General features: G+C 56.1%; 1 protein-coding gene across 7 annotated transcripts in view; it reads right to left on the bottom strand.

Annotated features, from left to right (window-relative positions):
• Positions 1–304: 304 nt before the first annotated feature.
• Positions 305–19,692, bottom strand: part of Wt1 (Wilms tumor 1) — a 38,296-nt gene continuing 18,908 nt past the window's right edge. For 4 of the 7 annotated variants that reach the window (XM_023722793.1, XM_023722790.1, XM_023722795.1 and 1 more), the window contains 5 exons: positions 7,031–7,127; positions 5,574–5,724; positions 3,502–3,591; positions 2,890–2,982; positions 305–1,586 (listed from right to left, as the gene is read on the bottom strand). In XM_023722793.1, the coding sequence (XP_023578561.1) occupies positions 1,465–1,586; positions 2,890–2,982; positions 3,502–3,591; positions 5,574–5,724; positions 7,031–7,127 (553 nt within the window). In that variant the 3' untranslated portion in view covers positions 305–1,464. The remainder of the gene's footprint in view (positions 1,587–2,889; positions 2,983–3,501; positions 3,592–5,573; positions 5,725–7,030; positions 7,128–19,692) is intronic. The other 3 variants (XM_023722791.1, XM_023722796.1, XM_023722794.1) reach the window with 1 other exon arrangement.

The raw sequence follows: 19,692 nt of genomic DNA, 5'->3' as shown, positions 1-19,692 counted from the left end.
CCACCCACACCGCCGAGCCCCCTCAGCAGCGAGGTGCGGGAGCACTGCAGCACCCTCCCGAGCTGGCTGGTCAGGGTGTCCCCCAGCGCAGTTCTCACCAGCACCCCGCAGTCTCCGCCCACACGGATGAGGAGCAAGGCTGAGAATCCCAGTAGAATAAACCCTCACTCTCCATGGCTGCCACCACCCCAGCTCTGCAGCTGCACAGAAAGGGACAGGCTCGCCAGCGGCACTGGCTCGGGCGACACTTCGCTCCCTGTGGGGACGAGCGCAGCATGACAGGCCGAGAAGCTGGCCATTTGCTTTTGAAGAGACTTTAATCAGAGCAGAGTGAGAATGCAGGTTACAAGTTAAGTGTCACCAACACGTGTAGACTGCGCCCGACAGGGAAGCCCTAGGGTTTACACACTTCCTAATTTAGTCGTCGAAGAGGAAACCATCATCAGATCTATATTTACACAGTATTTTCAAGCAATGGTAAATAATATACTCCTGCCCTTAAAACCAAAACGACACATGCTCACACGCACACGCACCTGACCACCATTAGATGCCTGCCCACAATCAAGAGTCTTTGCACGTACACGCGTGGACCCGGTCACTTAAATTACTCAGAAAAGGTCTCATCAGCAGGGTCCTGGAGGCCTGATTTTCTTTCAGTCACTTACATTTTTACAACCTGAAAGCACGTGACCAGTGTGGTCTGCACACTCTAAGGGTGCCACAAATGACAAGTGTGTCCCACTTCTTTGTGTGAGGCTTCTGTACATCTCAGGATTGTTTAAGTCAAAAGAAAGAAGGCGAAATGGTATCTCCTCTCCTCAAGCAGCTTCCTCGAACGCCGCGCAGCCGTCAGCCTGCAGACTGCCTTGCAGTAGGTCTTTCGGGTTTGTTTCTGTACAGAGGTACTGGTTCAGCCCCACGCTTTTCCCAGTTCCATGGGACACAGGAGCCCGACACTGCCTGGCAGAGGAGGCCCCCGCACCCCAGGTTAGCAGCCCGCCTGCCCCCAGGAGGCTGGCTGGGACCCACCCACCATGCCTCATGGACTTGTTTCTCACTGTCGCTGTTAATAAATGGAAACCACACAAAGGTACATTAGCAGACACATATGCATGCCCTGGCCTATGAATATCCTGGGATGGGAAGCAGCACAACCACTCCATTCCTAGGGAAGACAAGCTACAAGGAGCAGGGGGACATCATCACACTCGCTCTCACAGCTGAAGAGCCCAGCCAGGTGGTGCTGGGCTTTTCACCACCTGCCAGGCTGCTGCTGCTCCAGGCCTCCGGGGCAACCAAGCAGCTCCTCCTGCAAACTGGTGGGATCCAGTTGCCGGGGGCCTTGGAAGCTGGACACAGGCGGGTTGAATCCAAGTCCTTTGAGAAGCGAGGGAGGAAGGATTCCCAACGCACATGTGGAAGTGGTTCCTGTGCTCCCGCCTGGCCACAGAGCCGTCTGGCTCAGAGCGCCAGCTGCAGCTTGGTCATGTTCCTCTGGTGCATGTTGTGGTGGCGGACAAGCTCATCAGACCGCGCGAACTTCTTCTGACAGCTGGGCCACCGGCAGCTGAAGGGCTTCTCGCCTGCGGGCACAGGTGCTGGTCAGGGACAGGGAGGGTCAGGGACAGCGAGGGCCCGGTGATCGGCACATGCTGCTCTGACCCCTCACCAGCCTGCACCAGACAAGGGCTCTGTCCCTGGGCCACCTGCGAGGTCCTGGGCTGGAACCTCCCACCTCATCCTCTCCGCTTATCTTACTCTACCGCCTCACTTGCCCCTGTCCCAGGAAGGTTCCTGGCGTTCCTCAGAGCCTGGGTCTCCCTAGGGTAGGTTAAGATTATTCAGTGCTTGATCTACGCCAACCCCTGTGAATGCTGGGCTCCCAGGCACACACATGCGTTGTCTGAGCACAGCCACAGAAGGGAGCTATCACCCCTCACTGCAGACCTGGCCTAAGACCACAGCCTCCTCATCCTCCACCCAGCCCTGAAGCCCCCTTGTGCTGCCTGGGGATCTCCTTGGACCCTGTTGTCCTGACCACTGCCTGGGACAAACAGCAACAAATGTGCCTGGACATGGTGCCTGGGTCAGAAGATGGCATCCAACTAACCACTGCTGGTCTGCTAGGGGCTGGGGCATTCGAGGGGCAGCTCCTTTGCCAAATGTCCCAGTTAGGCCAGTTAAGGGTATGGCTCTGGGTGAGCCGCAGGGGCTGAAGTTGCTCACCCAACCCTGCCCTGATCTGACTTCCACTCTTGAGGAACAAATCCCAGCCCTGCTTACCACCCTCAACTCTGCCTGCCCTGGCTGTCCCCTAACTGCTGTCCTTGCTGGGCTGCTGTGAGGACACACGCCCCTTCCCCTAGGGACAACAGGACTGAGCTTCCCACACACTACCTCTGGGGCTTGGGATGTGTCACATGACCAACCCCTGCATGCCAGGGAGTGAAAACCTGCCTCTTCGGTCATGGTGTAAAGATAATGCACAGGGGTAATTGCTGTCACAGCGGCCTGGCTGGGACAGGCAGCAGCCAGGGGTAACCACAGCCACTGTCCCCTGTATACCCACAGAAGGAAGGTGACGTGGCGCTCAGGTGATAAAGCCTGGCCTGCTACAACCCCTGCTTCTTCTGGAAGGTTGGTTATCACCCGACAGACTAGCAAGAGCGGACAGCAGGGCCTGGGGTCATCATTCATTCCCTTCTCACTCTGGATGGACAGACGTCCCATCCCCAGCTGGAAATCTGATTCCTGAGCATTCCGAGGGCCTGCTGACCCCAGCCCTACCACCCTCACGCACGTCCTTCCTAACCTCCATCACGCACATCATCCCACACCCGTTTACCAAAAATAATGAAAAATAAAAGTGAAGAAAAGTTTACGCACTTGTTTTACCTGTATGAGTCCTGGTGTGGGTCTTCAGGTGGTCGGACCGGGAGAACTTTCGCTGACAAGTTTTACACTGGAATGGTTTCACACCTAGACGGACAGAGAAGGTCGGGCCTCGGCCCTAAGGTGCAGCCTGCGGCAGGGCGCTAGGCCGGCTTCCTGGCGGCCAGAGGGTCCTGCCTTCCAGCCACACCGGCATGTCCCTGGCGCCCAGGCCCGGCAGAACCAGTAACTCTGCACGAGACCCTCACGGACCTGCTCTGGCCTCAGCAGAACACCACTGCTTCTCCTTAACCACAACATGCGCGTGAAGCGGCTCCCAGCTGTGGTGGTGGCTGCGACCCTGCTGCTCGGGGCCCACACGCGTGCTGCCCACTGTCACCAGGAGCCCCTGGGACCTGAGAGCACTGGGCTTCCCTGGAGCCGTGGGGGCCACTCCTTCTCTTTCCCTCTTTGTTTTAAGAAAAGGAGATTCTCCAGATTAGGACAGAGACACTGGGAAAGCAAGACAGCCACAGAGCCTCTCATTCCGGTTCCACAGGGGAGAGAAGCGAACAGCACCCTAACCCCGGAAGGCGCCGGCCGGCTGGTCACAAGCAGCCCACAAACCTGTGTGTCTCCTCTGGTGTCTTTTGAGCTGGTCAGAGCGCGAAAACCTCCGCTCACAGTCCTTGAAGTCACATTGGTACGGCTTCTCGCCTTGGGGAAGACACATATTCTCTTTGAAATGATCTTGCTGATGTGGGCTGTGCTCCCCACGGGACAGAAGGGACCCAGGGCCCACACGGGGGGAGGACATGATGCCAGCCTCCGTGAAGGGACAGGCCAAACACACACATTGTGGGCCCTGGGCTGGCAAGGATGGTCCCATCCAGCTCTGCCCTTAGAGCATCGAGAGGGACAGCTTTCTCCTTGTGAAATAAGCCAACATCTGACATCAGCAAGAGACTCAGGGAGGGTGGCATCCATGCTGGCACGGTGCAGTGTCAGCAGGGGACAGCTAGGCAAAGAGTGAAAGAGTCTGCTCATGGGCTCAGCTGCTCATGGGCAGGATTCTGGGGGGTGTCCCTAAGGTGGGCTCCACATGCCAAGACCCAAATCTGGGGTGTCCTCTGCTACTGACTCCTCACTCCTGGTCTGAGCACAGACAGCTGAGACTGCACAATGTGGACTGTGTCCCTCCCTCGCCCCAGAGAAGAGGGCCATGGCTTGAGCAGCCCTGGTGGGGCGGCCCCTTCCTCCACAGAAAGCTTGGCCCTTCCTGGAGCTGAGCCCAAGCGCACTCAGCCACCCTGGGCTTCCCTCCTGCTTCAGAGAAGCCTGAGTCACAGACCCTGGGCAGGCAGCGAGCTCCCCGGGTGCCCCTCTCCCCAGTCATGACCTCCCGATCCATCTGCATGCTGCTCAGTGGCCTCAGAACTCCCAGGTCCTCTGTGCACTTAGCTCACCCTGAACACTCTCGGTCTCTCTTCCTATCAATCCCTCGCAAACACTGCACTTGGGAGCCTCGCAGTCAGATCAAAACCTCCCTTCCGGCCCCAGCCTTTATCGCCAGCTGTCCTGCAGGAGCCGAGCCTATCCCAGCCACCTGGCGCCTGGACTTCCTGGGCTCCAGTTCACACCCAGCCCTGCTCCCTAGGCAGAGGACGTTTGCTGCCATCTGCTACCCACTGGTGCTGCCACTCCCGCCACTGTGGCGACCCTGCTCACCCTTTCTCCTCCACCGCCTCTCCAGCTTCATGCCCCTGAGCCTCGCTGCCCCCAAAGCCTACCAGCCCCTCTCAAGCCCATTCTGTCTGAGTCACAGACATCTCTGCCCCTCCTCTGTGTCCAGCAGGATTAAGAATGCAGGACTCTGGGCCTGGCTTCCCCAATGCCCAGCTGCCTCATTTAATGCCCCTATGTGTAGAATTCAATAAAAGCTCTGTGCAGGGAGGGCTCGGTAACAGCCCTCCATGCAGGAGCCTGCTGGCACTGCAGACACCTGCCCCTGAGGGCAGGCCCCAAGAAACCCCTCCAGAGACAGCTGAGCACAACCCTGGCCCCAGGGCACTTCGAGGCAGCTCCTTGCTGGCTTCTCCAGCCTCTCGACCCCACAGACATCAGCACAACAGAATAATAACTCTCAAGGCCACCCTGTAGCGTGGAGACCAGCCCCAGGGCGCTGGGACCTGGGCATCCCTGGGGAGTCAGCCACATGCCCACCCTGCCCCCAATGGCAAGTGCCTAGCCAGTGGACCTGTTTTCCCTGACATTGTCCCCCTGTCTCTCAAGGGCTGGTGAGGACAATTTAACCATAGGCCCTGTCCATCACCCTCTGCTGGGTCACTGTTCTAGCACTCAGCCTCTCAGCCTGGCTCTGGGAAGCTACCCCATGGCCTTGCCTGCCCTGCACCGTCTCGTCGCCCTTCACAGGCTCCTCTGCAGAAGTGCTAGGAGGTCCCAAGAGAAAAGCACTGCGGCTTTTGCTGACCTGACCAGCTGTGTCTTCAGGGGCGCTGTCACCGCCACATTCCATGCAGAGCAAATGGAACCTGCTGCAGCTCCCACCCACTCTGTTCCTCCTGCCTGCCCTGAAGAAGGGTCCCCCAGCCCCATAGCCCAGGACAGCTGCCCTTCAGCCTTCTGCAGCCTGACCTCATGACCCTGCCTGCTGCCACTGGGACCCGCACTCTCCTCACCTGTATGCTTCCGGCTGTGCATCTGCAGGTGGGACAGCTTGAAGTACCTCTTGTTGCAGCCGGGGTAGGCACACATGAAGGGGCGCTTCTCGCTGCTCTCTGAGGCTGAGCGGACCAGTGTGGGGGCTACGCCAGGCACACGCCGCACGTCCTAGGCAGAGGGGAGAGGATGGAGGCCATCGGCCACCTGTGAGCAGCCCCCCGGGGCAGGAACTTTGCAACGGCCCAAAGCAGGGGCAGGGCACATGGCTGTGAGATCTCAGCCATGCCCTCTGTGCCTGGATGCTGCAAGGGAGGACAGCTGGGACCTTCCTCACTGTTCCTCCAGAATGTCACGGTGGTCAGTGGGGGCCCAGACCGCAGGGAAGCCCCTTGGGCTGCTAGCCCCAGCCTCTGCAAAAGGAATGGTGTTGGAGAGCCCCAGCCACCTGGCACTCCCAACGGGTCCCATCCAGGGACATATCTCACATCCTCCATCCAATGTGCCATGGTGGGATGTCCCTATTAGAAGAAAGCAGGATTGGCTGAACACACCCAAGCTGGCTGGACCCCCACACGTCCACACAGACTCGGATGAAGGAGGCCAGGGCTCCGTCTGTGATGAGATAGCACTGCCTTTAGTGGCAACACCAAAGACATGGGGACATTGTTCCAAGGCGCAGTGGGTCTCTTTCTCGGGTTAAACTGAGTCATGGGGTGCAATATCCCAGGGACCACTAAGCCTCCCTCTTCCATCATAGACACACAAGCTGCGGTCACCGTGTGGGCACAGGAGCAGGCCTGTGACCTGGAGCAGCCTGGCCCCGGGCGGGTCCCACTCTACCAGCCTCCAATTTCATTGTAGTCCACCAGTTCGCTTAATGACGCAGTAGGGCATAGCCGTAGAGTGTACAGCCTGGGGGGAACCCCAGTGCCCAGAGTCAAGGCGGCATGAAGTACCCTGAGCCAGGGGTTGGGCGGGACCCTCAAGAGGCCCCAGCCGTCCAGGGCCCAGAACAGCAGCCTGCTAGGGAGAAGCTTCCCTTCTTGGACGCCATTCGAGTGGTGTGTGGCCTAGACTAGATACAGCACAGGTGCTGGGGGTGGAACCAGTAGGGCTCCCGAGCCCCTCAAGTGGGGCCCTTCTGTGCCTCCACCTTCCCTTCTCACAGCTTGGGACACGAGAGCGAGGCGCCCTGCCTAGGGGCCGGGAGCCCGGTACACAGGCGGGGCACCGGCTCTCAGGACAGGAGCACAGCCATCCCTGGGCCACTGAGCCACACCTGCGAGTGGCTCAGCCTCCATGTGGTCCTGGTGGCCCAGAGAGGCACTGGATGCTCCGGGATTTTCACTTCTCTACCTCACCTTCCTCCCGGCCATGAGCCGCGGTGGACCGAGGGGTCCCTGACGCAACACTGTTCAGGCACGGGCCTCCACCTCATGGCAGGGGCAGCGGAGAAGGCGGGTGTGGCGCTTACCTGGATGCCGCGAAAGACACCGTGCGTGTGGATCCGGTACTGCGCACCGCAGAGGATGGGCGTCGTGTGGCTCTCACTCTCGTACCCCGTGCTGTGGCTGAGAACAGAAGAGGAGGTTCAGCCAGGCCTGCAGCCACCCAGTGCACGTGCGCATCTGCGCTGCCGGAAGCTTAGGGGGTGGAAGGAAGTGGGCGGCTCTACACCCGCCCTGGCTCGGCTGCGGCGCCCCCTGTCTATCACCGGTCGCCTTTCACCGCCCAGGGTTCCCGCGTGCATGGCCCGGCGGCTTGTACTGTGCTTGAGCAAGCTGGGGAGGACCAGGACAGGACTTCAGCCGGTGGGTTGCTCGCCGCCACCGCGAACATCTCAGCAAAGAGGGTCTTGGAGCTTGCGGGGACACACGGACGTCCACCAGTTCTGAGGGACCCAGTTCCTCCCAGGCAGCACCAAAAAAGGAGGACACTCACAAGTAGGGCTGTCCCGTTCTCAGAAGCGGATGGCCTCCGTGGCTGCCTCACAGAACAGCTGGGCTGATCTAAGCCCAGCCCTGGCCTGACTCGGCTGCGGGTGCACAGTGCACCAGGGACCACAGGGGAGATAGGCGGGCCCGCTGCCCGGAAGCAGCCTCGCTCTAGGTGAAGCCCTCTTCCCAGCTGCGGCGCTGTGACTTGCTCCGCACAGCTCTGACTTCCGGCGGAGGCTCCGTGAGGACGTGTCCGCGGGCGGCAACAATTCCAGGCGGAATCGCCCAGGGCGATGATGAAACTGAAGACGCGCAGCTGCGCTGGAAAAGGCTGCCCTGGCGCACCCTCAAAATATCAGACCTAGACTCACCACATGACCAGCAATCCTGCTTCTCCCGGAAGAAACCAAAACAGGTTCACACAGAGCCCTGTTTCTGTGGTTCTTTCATGGGAGGCCTCACGTGAAGGGCCAGGAAACAGATTCAACCTGAGGGGCAACCACTGACCACTGGAAACACAAAATGCAGCATCCAAACACAAGGGAGTATTATTTGGCAGTAAAAAGGAATGAAGCCCCAGCATGCCCAACCTGGAGGGGAGCATAAGCCAGTCACGTGGCCACATATCTAGGGTTCCACTGACACAAACTGTCCAGAAAATGCAAATCGGTAGTAGATGCGTGGTGACCTAGGGTTGAGGGCGCTGGTGGGACGGGACAGGGTCCCTACAACATCCTGAAATCTGTGGCTAGCTGTGCAAAGCCATAAACACACTAAAGCCACTGTCCCATGTGCCCCAGAAGGGAGGACTGGATAGGTGCAGGAAGCCACTGAACCTCCTCTTAAAAAGTCATCTCTGGAGCCAGTCCTGTGGCTGGTGCCTTGGAAGCACTCTGGAAGGCTGAGGCAGGACTGCAAGGTAGAGCCTAGTTGCTCTGAGCAACTTAAGAGACTTAAGGAGACCCTGCCTGAAATGTTCATACAAGTGAAGAATGGGCTGGAGGTGCAGTTTGGAGCAAACGCTCTGGGTTTGGGCTCCAGAACTGCACCACTCACCATTCCTCTCTGGGATGGGGCTCTGCATGCAGCAGCATCTTTTAAAGCCCCCAGGGGAGATGGACTGGCTGTTGGTGCTCAGAACCCCATTCTCTGCCTCAGCCTCTGCAGCAGTTAAACGGATACTGGAGTGGATGGGGATTTGGTGGACTGTGGTGCAGAAATGGGCGGAGGGCTGACTTGGCTCCCCTGGGGGGCAACTCCGTCCTCTCCAGAGGAGAGCAAGGTGCCAGCATGCAGGACCCCTCCTCATCCACACGGCCTGGGGCCACAACAGCTGGAGAAACAGCTTTGCTTCAGTCTGCACCCAGGCATTTCTGAAAGAACAGCCCAGCCTCCGGCAGATTTTGGGATCCAGGTGGTAGGTCTTCACCCCAGGCTGCCATGCCACCCCTCTACATCCCATTCCAAGTGACACTGAGGCTCCAGTGATGCTGATGGAGAGGGGCTCAGGCCTGGACTAGCGTCCAACACGTGGAGAGACTGGGAGATGCAGAGAACAGGGCCTCTCAGCCTTCAGAATGTGCAGGAAGTAAGCTCAGGGAAGTAACAGAGAATGCCACTGCAGTCACCTGGCAGCAGAGAGGACGCGGCCAGCACGGGGCATTCAGGACTCTGTACCCCAAGGCCTGAGAGAAGAGCTCCTCTTGCCTGGTCCCCAGAGACAGAGGCTGGCACTGGCCATGGTCTAAAGGTGAAGCATCCCCCGAGGAGTCAGATGGTTCACTGGTGGGGCCTGGAGAGGGCCCAGGGGTAGGAGGCCGCTGACTTGTTGCTAGGGTTTAAGATCTAGATGACCCCAAGGCCTCGCAGGTCCTAGACAGGACCTCTGCAGCTGACTGCCTTGCAGGCGTTCATAGCTGACCTGCGGTTAGGAGGGGGAGCCTGCTCAGAGGAGGTGGGCACTGCAGGGATGGCCTGGGCGTTTTGAGGCTCCGCTCTTCTTTTTGTCCTTCCTAGCTGCCATGACATAAACAGCTCTCCTCTACCCAGGCACTTCCATCACCACCACAGCTGCCCTGGAGCTGCTAACCAGGGACTGAGCTCTCAAAACCACAAGCCAAATCAACCCATCTTCTTGTGAGCTGCAGGTGCCAGGTATTCTGCTCCAGTGATGAGAAGGGGATAAACCTGCTTGCAGAGTTCACAGCAGAAGGGACTCCTAGGAAGCGAAACCCAAGGAAGGAGGCAGGCCGCAGGACAGCCCTTGGGGGCTACATCTTATCTCTGGCCTCTTCCCCAGTTGCCCGCTTCCCTCTAACCCCACTTCCACCTTGAGGTTTCTGGTTCTCCACGGCCTATAGTGGTGGAGCTGGCAGACCATGGACTGATGACAGTGTGAGCTTGAGCACGCCTTTCTCCTCCAAGCTGTGACCCTTAAGTATTTGGCCTCAGCACTGGAGAACGAATGCAGTCATCTATGCCCACCCCACTCCAAGCAGGAACCTCTTCCAGCTCATGCCCAGCAGCAGGCCAGCAGGACGAGGACCCTGTTTCCATTTGGGAAGAGGTCTGTTAGCAAAGGCCCTTCCAAGCTTGGCTGAAATCAGCCTGCTTCTGCCTCCTGGGGAGCACAGACCAGGTCACGGCCACAGCCGACTCCACCTGGCGTCTCCTCTGCTCCATGGGAAACACGACCTTGAACACAGAGACCACCTGCCACTCTTGGCATCCACCCGCTGCTGTTCCTTCCCAGGTCTAAGATCCATCTTGGGGATCAGGGGTGTTTTCTCTCAGCTATGACAAGGTGAACTGGCACCTGATTCCTTTGTCAGCCCAGTGTCTTCTTCTTGACCCCCTCATCGCTCTCAAAGAATGGACACTTGTCGTGTAGATGTGCCACAAAGAGGGGTTGGAAGAGGCCATCTACACCCACAGAAGCCTCAGGAAGACAGTGTCTGCCCCACAGGAGGGTGCCTGCCCAGAGCCACCCACGCCCATGTCCACGAGCCCTCGCGCAGCACACACCTGGCCACACACCTCTTCCCCCAGATGGAAGGTGTGGCCTCTTGTGCAGTGTGGACAGAATGCCAGAATTAGCACGCCCTGTGCAGTCATGCCTGGGCACTGCACCCCAGGGGCCTTCCTCATCAGATTAAATCTCTCCCCAGCCTAGGCCTTGCACAAGCTATGGCAGGTGTCTGGCCCTGACCCTAAAGACCCAGTTGCTTAAAATCAGAATTCAGGCCCACAGAGCCTGTCTTGAGATCCCACCCTGTGGCCTTTGGTGAGTTGTCCCTGACAGCTGGAACATGTTCTGCTGGAGACCTGCTTCCTACACACATGCCTTCCACCCGCCTCATGCCACCTCTGTAACCGCAAAGCCCCTTCTCTGAGTTCCAGAAAGGCAAATGGTCTTCCTTGCTGCCCGTGGGATCCATTTTATTGACAAGGTGAGAGAAATAGGTTTCTGTGGCACTCAAGAAGGAACAGGAGTCCGGATCTCCACAAGTACCCTGGAGAAACCGTCCTAGAGAATTCAGGCCCGTGTGGGACCTGGTCAGCCATGACACACGTCAGTGACCGTGACGAGCTGGCCTGAGACAGAAAGGCTCAAGAAAGTGATGGCAGCTGCTGGAGACAGCAGTGTCGGGACCCGCTGCAGCTCAGATGGTCACAGGAAGCCAAGCCTCAGCTGAGAGACGCATCCCAAAAAATGCACAGGCCCTGGATAGGAGGCCGGAGCCATCAGTGCTCCTGACACAGCAAGGTGCTACCAGCAAGTAGACACTGTTCTAGGGCCCAAGATGCACTCTGCTGACAAGAGAATTCACACAGCCCTGACAGCTTGGAAGAGCTCAGAACAGCCCAGGATGTGCAGTTCACAGAGTATCACCAGAAAGCAGGCTCTGGAGCAGTGTGACCCCACCAGACCAACCAAGCACCCCAGCCCGGCTCGGGTGGAGCTGCAGGCGTAGCTTCAGCCACCTCCCACCCAGGTCCGAGGAGGAACACACAGAGGCCAAGGCCTAGCCCGGCACCCTGCGCCTTCCTAGGGTGGGAAGCCAGTACTTTATAAACTGTTTCCATGCAGCTGCCTTGTAAACTTCCTCCTTTTGAACATCAAGATATTGATTAGGCTGGATGACAAGGAGAGGGGACTGGAAACTTCAGGGCCCGAGATAACCAGGAAGGCTTGAGGCTATTTCAGACGGGGCCAGGGTACTGCTCCTCCACTGTCCACTGCAGCGCTCAACCTGCTGACCCCACCTGTCACACAACCACTGATGCCTTCTGCAACCAATTCCGGGCTATCGACTTCTGCTCTGGACCTGGTGACCCTACCACCCAGGGCCATGGGCTTGAGGCGCACCAACAGCTCCATGGGTTTTCTTCCCTTGGCCCCCAGGCCTGGCCTAACAATTTCCCAAGAACTCATGCTAACCCACAGCTCCGTGCTGTCCAAAATCCACTGGGGTTTCTGCTCCTTGAAAACTCAAGATACTCACCTGTCTCAGCTCTGCCATCACCTCTCTCATTTTCCATGAATTCCTGGAGTACTGGACAAGGAGGAAATTATTCCACCACAGAATAGAGATTCCATTCTTTTCTTATTTAAAGCACAGCCACAAATTCAAATATTATTCCAGAGTCCAAGTTAATGAGAGAAATAAATGAAGAAGACCCTGAAGGATAAGACAGCCTGGAATGGGAGGGACAGCCTCTAGGGTCACCCTGTTCCCTGCGTGACAGAGGGGGCCTTGCCTCAGCTGTGCCTGGTCTCTGCCAGAAAGTTGAATCCTGTGTGGTCACATTTTCCATTCTGAAGAAAAGTTGGGAATCTTAATTTTTCTTAGACCACCTGAATTTTGCATTCTTACAAATAATTGAATTTTTAAAGAGACACTGTTAGCCGGATGAAGCAGACATCTGCTGTACAGGCCACCCGCTTGATTTGGAGGCTGAGCAGCGAAGTTTAAGCTACAAATAGGAAAACGACACCTTGATTCTCCTGCACATACACACCACCACAACCCCTGCCTCAAGAACAACCGTGAGGACTGTGTAATCTTGGACCCCAGAAGCCTGAATGGGTGCTGCAGCTTACACAACAGGAATGCCTGCAGACATTTTGTCCAGGTGCTAGGGGTTCGCCTCTGATTCCACTGCCCCGGCAAAACAGGCTCAGGTGCTGAAGATCTAGACAGAGCCCTGTGTGCTGCTGTTGACAGGAGTGCACCACAAGTTAGGACAGCTGTCACACAGCACCACAGAGTCGTCGGCTCAAAACCACCCAGCTGATTGTCCTGCAGTTCTGGAGATCAGAAGTACGACGGCTGCTTTTCTCCCGCCACGCTGAGGGAAGACCTCTTTCCCTTGCCTTCCTCTTTGCTAGAATTACTGGGGCAGGGAGGCGCATAGGTGGTCCCGCGACGTCGCCCTGCCGTGCTACACTCCGGGCATCAAGTGACCCCCTGCCTGGCCCCAAGTCGGGGGCCACAGGCACCCTGTGCCCATCCCTTGGCGCCCTCCTGCAGCACCCCGGACTCTTGCTCCCCATCCACCTCTCTGGGGCCGGGTCTCCCCTGTTGTGACACCTGGAGAATTCAGCCCATCTGGGTCATTCAGGCAATCTGGATGCCGGGGCCTTCCTGGAGCCGCATCTGTGAACGCCTCTGCCACGCGCAGCAGCACACGTTCCCACAGTGAGGATGGGGCGTCCTGGGCTCGACAGTTAGCCACATCCCAAGGTAGCAGGATTCATCCAGTTTCCTGCAGGTGTATTTTAAAAGCGGAGTTAGTCTGGATCCTTTGTCTGCAGAGTGACCTGAGGGTGGAGACACCCTGTATCTGAAGACTTGTGCTCTGCGCCTGCCTCCACGTGTGTTTGCTCTACAGCCCCGCTTGTGTCCGCTCACCGTCTCTGCAGCCGACGTTCACCACTAGAAAAATGGCTCATCACCTACTTTATGGCTCTGTTGATGACGTCACTCTGAAATTTACCCCCCACCACTACTCAGGAGGGCCTCGATTATGCTCACTGAGTGACCAGCAGCCACAAAACTGTTTATCATATGCTGCTTCATGTCAACCCGGGGATCGATGTCAGCACAATCCAGGAGTCAGCACAACCCCAGGAGTCTCCAGGTGTCACCTCAGGCAGATGACTCAGCCTGTCTGGTCCAGGTAGGAGGGAACAGCAGCACCGGCCTCGGGGAAGGAGCCAGGCGCCATGTGGTCGCGGAACACAACGCCTCGCCGCTCCGGTATGCCTGGATGACTGACAGGGACGCTGCCAACTCAGGAGGGAGGAACCACCAACATATGGGCGGCCCCAGCCAATAGGCGTGGAGCCTGGAGGAACGAAGAGGCGGGGCGAAGGCTGTCCTTTGCATCTCCCAGTGAGCTCCAGTCTTCACCAGCAACTTCGGTCATTCTGCTCACAACACAGACCCTCCAGGCCTCAATAGGGTCTCAAGCCAGGTTCTGGATCCTCCACGGGGAGTCGGCTTGGTAAATCGTCCTATGTTTGCGTGCGGAGCGTCGCCCTCACTTTACTGTGGAACACACCGACGGGACTGAGGCTTTGCTTCCGCGAGAGGGGACACGTGAGTCCGGCTCACCTCCTCTTCGTCCTCGCAGTTGGCCGGGCTGTCCCAGGGATGCCGCCCCGTCCAGAAGAGTTCCACTCCGTTGGCCCGACCCACACGAGTCCCGGGTCTTTCCTCCAGGTACTGCATGACTGAGGCAGCGAGGTGGCAGGGAAGGAGAAGGGTGTGGAGCCCATGAGGAGGTGACACGCCCCTATCAGCAGAACTTGGTTCATCTGTGAGCTTGGTGTCATCTTTAGTTTAGGCATAAAGAAGGCAGGAGTTGAACTGAGATAGCAGAGCAGTTTGAACTATGCACAAGCTTTAAAAAAGCGTAATTTTTGTACCTATCTGGGAAAACAGACTGCTGGAAGCAGCTCTTGGCAGGGTTGCACCTTGCGGCTTCATCTCCAGCAGGGCCCCCTGTACATTTCCCGACGCAGTATTCACACGCGTGAGTTCTATCCTAGGGAAGTTGGCTTTTCCTTGACAGCTTTAAAAACCATCAGCTCACATCCTTCGAAAATCTTCATAAAGAAAAATCTCCCTCGTTGAATACAAATGATGAGCCCTACCCTTGCTGAGAACTTGTACACCGAGGCCTGGCTCTGGAGAAAATACTGTGTTGGAAGAGTAGCTTCTTTAGAAATGATTAATTTTGATATTCCACAGGCACAAGAAGATTAATAAAAAGGAATTGAGGTTTTACAGATGAGGAAAACCAGAGCTGCTCTGAAATCCCTTATCAACAGAAGAGGTAAAAAAAGCAAGTAAAAGAAAAGAGAGACGTTGCAAGAGCTGCGGCCTTCCGTGAGTGTTCACAGAGGCGGCCTGGGCTGCTGACCCTTTTCTCTCACCTGCAGCGGCGACCAGGTGGGCGGCTGTCCTCACCTCCATCTTCTCACCTCTGCAGCTGCTCGGCTGGGGAGGGGGCAGGCCTGTGTCCCAGAGCACAGAGCGCATCACCCAGCTCTATGCTGCATGCTCAGGGCTTCTATTTGAGGCGTTTAGTACCTCGCTGTGCCTGGTGCTGACGATGCACAGGGCTGGGGGCCCGGCGCCCTCTGCCAGGGCCAGAGAAATGAAGGAGCCAAGCTAAGAAGCTGGACATCCTTATACAGGGGTTGAGGTTGAGTTTTAAACAAGGAATCCACGCTGAAACCTCCAGCACTGACTACCCCTTCATGGGGCATGGGCCAGAGGTGTAAAGTCACAGACAGCAAAGGGACACCACTTGCCCAGGGAAGATGGTGGCCATCGGCGGAACACTAACTTGCCAGCTCTGACAAATCAACATGGAAAACAACTAGGGAGGACACTGAAATGGTCCAAAGGGCCTCAGGAGAGGCCAGCCAACAAAATAAAATGAAATCCACCACCACAAGCCCCAGACAATAGCCCCTCCCACCCTGGCAGACTGTGCATGGCCTGGGAGGGCTCCAGGACTGCAGCAGAATGCACAGGCTTCAGGCTTTCCTGAAAATCCAGGTTCCTAGCATTCCCGTACACTCTTAAAACCTTTCCTGACTGGACTGTACACAGCCAAGGCAGTGACACCCAGCAACAGGCGCCTTGGGACCAGTCCCTGACAGACCACGGGACAGCTGCACACAGCCCCACGCAGAAGCCCTCCTCCTTGCGTGACCATGCGGCTCCCCTAGGCTCAGGTGTAAAAACCTACAAGTGAAACAACCAAGATAAAGCTGACTGAGTTCAGACACACAGAGACACATCGGCTGGCATCTGACAATTCATAGCTCTACACAAAGTAATCGGCTTTTTAGAAACATTTGCAGGGCATTTCACCTGCCTCTGCTTTCTGATGTGTCTCTTACACTTATCTACAACGATACATTTTAGTCACTTTTCATTAAGGCTGCCCTGGGGTGACTCTCCTAGCACTATGCTTTCTGATGAACTTCTCCCAGCAGCCTTAGCGGGCAGGCCCCACAATGCAGCTTCCCTTCCCCAACAGCACTACGCCTGCGGTGCTTCCTACTGCAGGAACTGGGTGCCCTGCTTTTCTCAGCACTCTCCTAGGTGTCTCCTGTTTCTCTCATCCACATCCATCTTCCTCCCTTGATAACAGAGACCTCCCCCCCACACACACACACTATAGGGGACCTCAGTCTCAGGCTGTAGGAGGCGCTGCTAAGACCTGGCCAATCAGGCCACTCCATTCTCATCACATGACCCAGCCAGACCAATCAAAGCCCTTCCTTGGGTTTTTCCACCGGAAAAGAACCATGAAGTCCTTGTTCGTATGAGGCCACAGAACCCAAACCAGAGTTCTGCCCAGCAGAGAGGCTGTCAGGGAGTTTGCCACACTGCAGAGGGCAGGGACAGGAGACGACAACCATCCAGGCAAGAGGTTCAGAAGCATTCACCTACTGTACTCCCCATGACCTGCAAGATTACACTGAGATTTAGCCACTGTTTACAGATGAGTCCCCACGAAGGACCCTGCAGGTCAACAGATCCACTTTCCAGGGCCATCAGAGCACCACACCTGCCTGAGTTCCTCTCTGCATACAAGAGCCTGCTGGCAGAGACCCACTGCCTCTAACCACACAGCTGTCATCTGTCACTAAAACTGTATCTGCTCCCTCTTCAGAGTCTGCCTGCAGGCCCGGCTCGCCCGTCCGCATGTCCGCGGGAGCTCGCAGGTACACCACATGTGGTGAGCAGCCTGTCCACTCACCAGGGCACAGGAACCCTCGGAGCGCGACCCTTTCCTCACTGCCCACAGGGCCCGGGCATCCCGCAGCTTCTTTCCCTACATCACACCCAGATCAGAGCCAGAGATGCTCTTTTATCTGGTTTCCTGCCCGTTTGGAGGGGACGCCATCCACAATCCCACGTCCACTGCCCCTAGGGCTCGGAAGACCGTGGTTGGACACGTTCTCTCCATCAACCACAGCCACGGGGCTGCAGGGACACGGCCAACACCTGCATGCCCAGCGTGTCTCTGATCCTAACTTCACCTCTGCAGCTTCTACGTGCTCCAGCTCGTGAACCCCAAAGATCCTGCCCCAAACCCACACAGGAGAAGCCTGCACCCCGCGCAGGAAAGAGAGGCGCCTCCAGCCTCACCCGCCCTGGTTCCCACCTTCTGTTCCCACCCACAGGGCTCAGAATTCACAAGGGAGGTGCTCCTCCTAGACCGCAGGGTTCCGCGCAGTCCCAGCACAGCCCTCCTGCCTCTCCAGGGGAAGTGGAAGCTTTAAAGAAGGGTGTGAAGTCCATTCTGATCCATCACTTCTCAGGACACCCCAAATGCCCAGTCACATATTCTGGGTGGGGTGAAGCTCTGTGGGCAGCATGCACCTTCCATGGCCAAGTCTCTTCCTGTGGCTCATGCCCAGTGGGAGGGGGAGAAGGGAGGGAGGACCAAGTAGTTCTACATGGAAAAAAAAAAAAAAGAAAACTATGTAATAAACTCATATGAACTGCACTGTTTTCCAAAGCATTTTGAGGCAAGAGGTATTAGTCTTGAAAAAGAAGGATCCCTAATAGGGACATCTGCCATAGAATAAGGCTTGAATTGGGGAACGTGTTCGTGAAGAAAGGACTCAAAGATTTTTTATCATCAATCTTGGCCAGAATTAATTTTCAAGCATGACATGATCCATTTAAAATTCCAATTAAGACATTTTAAAAACATAAATTTGTTTTGATGAGCATCAACCGTAAGTCCGTAATACTGGCTACTTGGGAGGAAAATCCCAAGTTTAAGTTCAGCCTTGGAGAGCTCGTCTCAAGTAAAAAAATAAAAAGGGCTGAGACTATAGCTCTGTGGCAAGCACAGCATCCTTGGGGTGTTTCCTAGCACCAGAAAATGAAAGTGTACAATTTTATAAGTTTTAAATTTACAGAGAAATTTCTCAACCCATCCTACACTCAAATTCTTTTCTTAGTGACACATCACACGACATGTAGCATTTGTCACAATGAATACACCAATACTGGTTATGTTTTTAAAATCAAACATTAGATTATCTTACAGGAGAATCCAGAGGGCACAGTGACTGACACCTTAGTCCTCACTGGGGGGCTGAGGCTGGAGGATCACTTGAATCTGGGAATTAGAGCCCAGCTTGGGCCACACACTATGACGACATCCCAATCAATCAACCCACCAGTAATAAGCAAGAAATAGTAGCTAGAAATACCCTCAAAAAGGAATCCAATGTGGGGGGAACCTCCTGTCCTCTTTTTAGACAGATGGAAACTACAGGAGGGCAGACGGTCTGAAACCAGGCAGAAGGGCCTGGTAGAGGCATGAAGGGAGGAGTTGGCCATGGGTTGGTGGTTCTATGTCCGACAAAGTCAAGTTCGAAAGGCATGGTGAGAAAGAAGGGCTGCTCCCAGTGGGCTGCACACTGCCTCTTCCTCTGGAGAGGAATCAAGCTGGACTCCAACAGCAAAGTAAAGCCAGTTTGAATTAAGGATAAGATATGAAAGATTAATTTTTATCAAGATCAGGAATAAATAAGTATTTCTGATATTTACAAAACCCTAAGGTGAGGAAAAATCTTTTTAAAAAGTAATATGAAACCCAACACATTGAAACTATGAAGAGCAGTTTATAAATTTTACTATGGAAACAGCACTGACTGGGGTCACTGCTTGGTGGGGGGGCAAGCAGGGCCCCTGGGCCCAGCCTAGCTCAACAACAACAACAAAGTATTTTAATTTTAAAACTTCTGATAGGACAAGAAAATGCTGACAGAGCTGAAACAAATTGAAAAAATATTTCTTGTCCTTGTGACAAGGAAGTACAGTTTTCTAAATGAAAACAGGTAAAGCAAAACAACTCTCTAAAAGCACCAGCTCCTCAGAGCCAGAGACGGTGGCACATGCCTGCAATCCCAGCTCTTGGAGCATGGAGCACCCTGAAGGCTGAGGCAGGAGGGTCTTGGCAAGTCCAAAGCCAGCCTGAGGTATATACACGTAGTGGTTCAAGGCCAGTCTGAACTAGAGACCTTGTCTCAAAAATCAGCACCTCAAAATCCCAGCCCTGTCTTCCGTGATCCCCGCAGGTCTCAGCTTCCCCCCGCTAGGCCACCTCGGAACACCGCACTCTGGGCTGGCCTTCCAGGCTTTACTCCGCAGCTAGAATGCCACCGCTGGGGGCTGGGAGGGCGGCGCTGCCTCCCCTGGTGCACTTGGACACTGCCTGGGTCGCCTGCCTCACTGTTCCAATGGAAGAGAAAAGGTCTGCTTTCATTTTGAGGAAAGCCACATCTCAGCCTCTGCGGGCAGCCTCTACGCTGTGCAGACTGGGGAAGTCGGAAGTGAGCCCAGGGAAACGGATGCGTCACCCCGGGGAGAAAGTAGCCCCAAAGCAGCAGCGGCCCAGCTTCTGACTAGACTTGGGTGGCTCTAGCTACATTTACTGATGCAGCTTCTGCTGTGTTTTTCTAGCTGGAGGCTGCAGGCTTTTCCGGAGCAGAAGACAGCCTGCAGGGTAGTAGCCAGGCACGCAGACAGCAGAGGGACGGCCTGAGCACCGGCTCTGCAGCCCCGCCTCACCCCTGCCAGCCAATCAGAGCCCCTGGCCGCTCCAGTGGGAGACCCCAAGAAGTCCCGCCCCACCTTCTCACTGGTTT

Source organism: Octodon degus, unplaced genomic scaffold (genome assembly GCF_000260255.1).
Source record: "Octodon degus isolate 3935 unplaced genomic scaffold, OctDeg1.0 scaffold00093, whole genome shotgun sequence".
In the NCBI taxonomy this organism is placed as follows: domain Eukaryota; kingdom Metazoa; phylum Chordata; class Mammalia; order Rodentia; family Octodontidae; genus Octodon; species Octodon degus.
The sequence above is the reverse complement of the archived record's forward strand: the minus strand, read 5'-3'. Positions and strand labels throughout refer to the sequence as shown.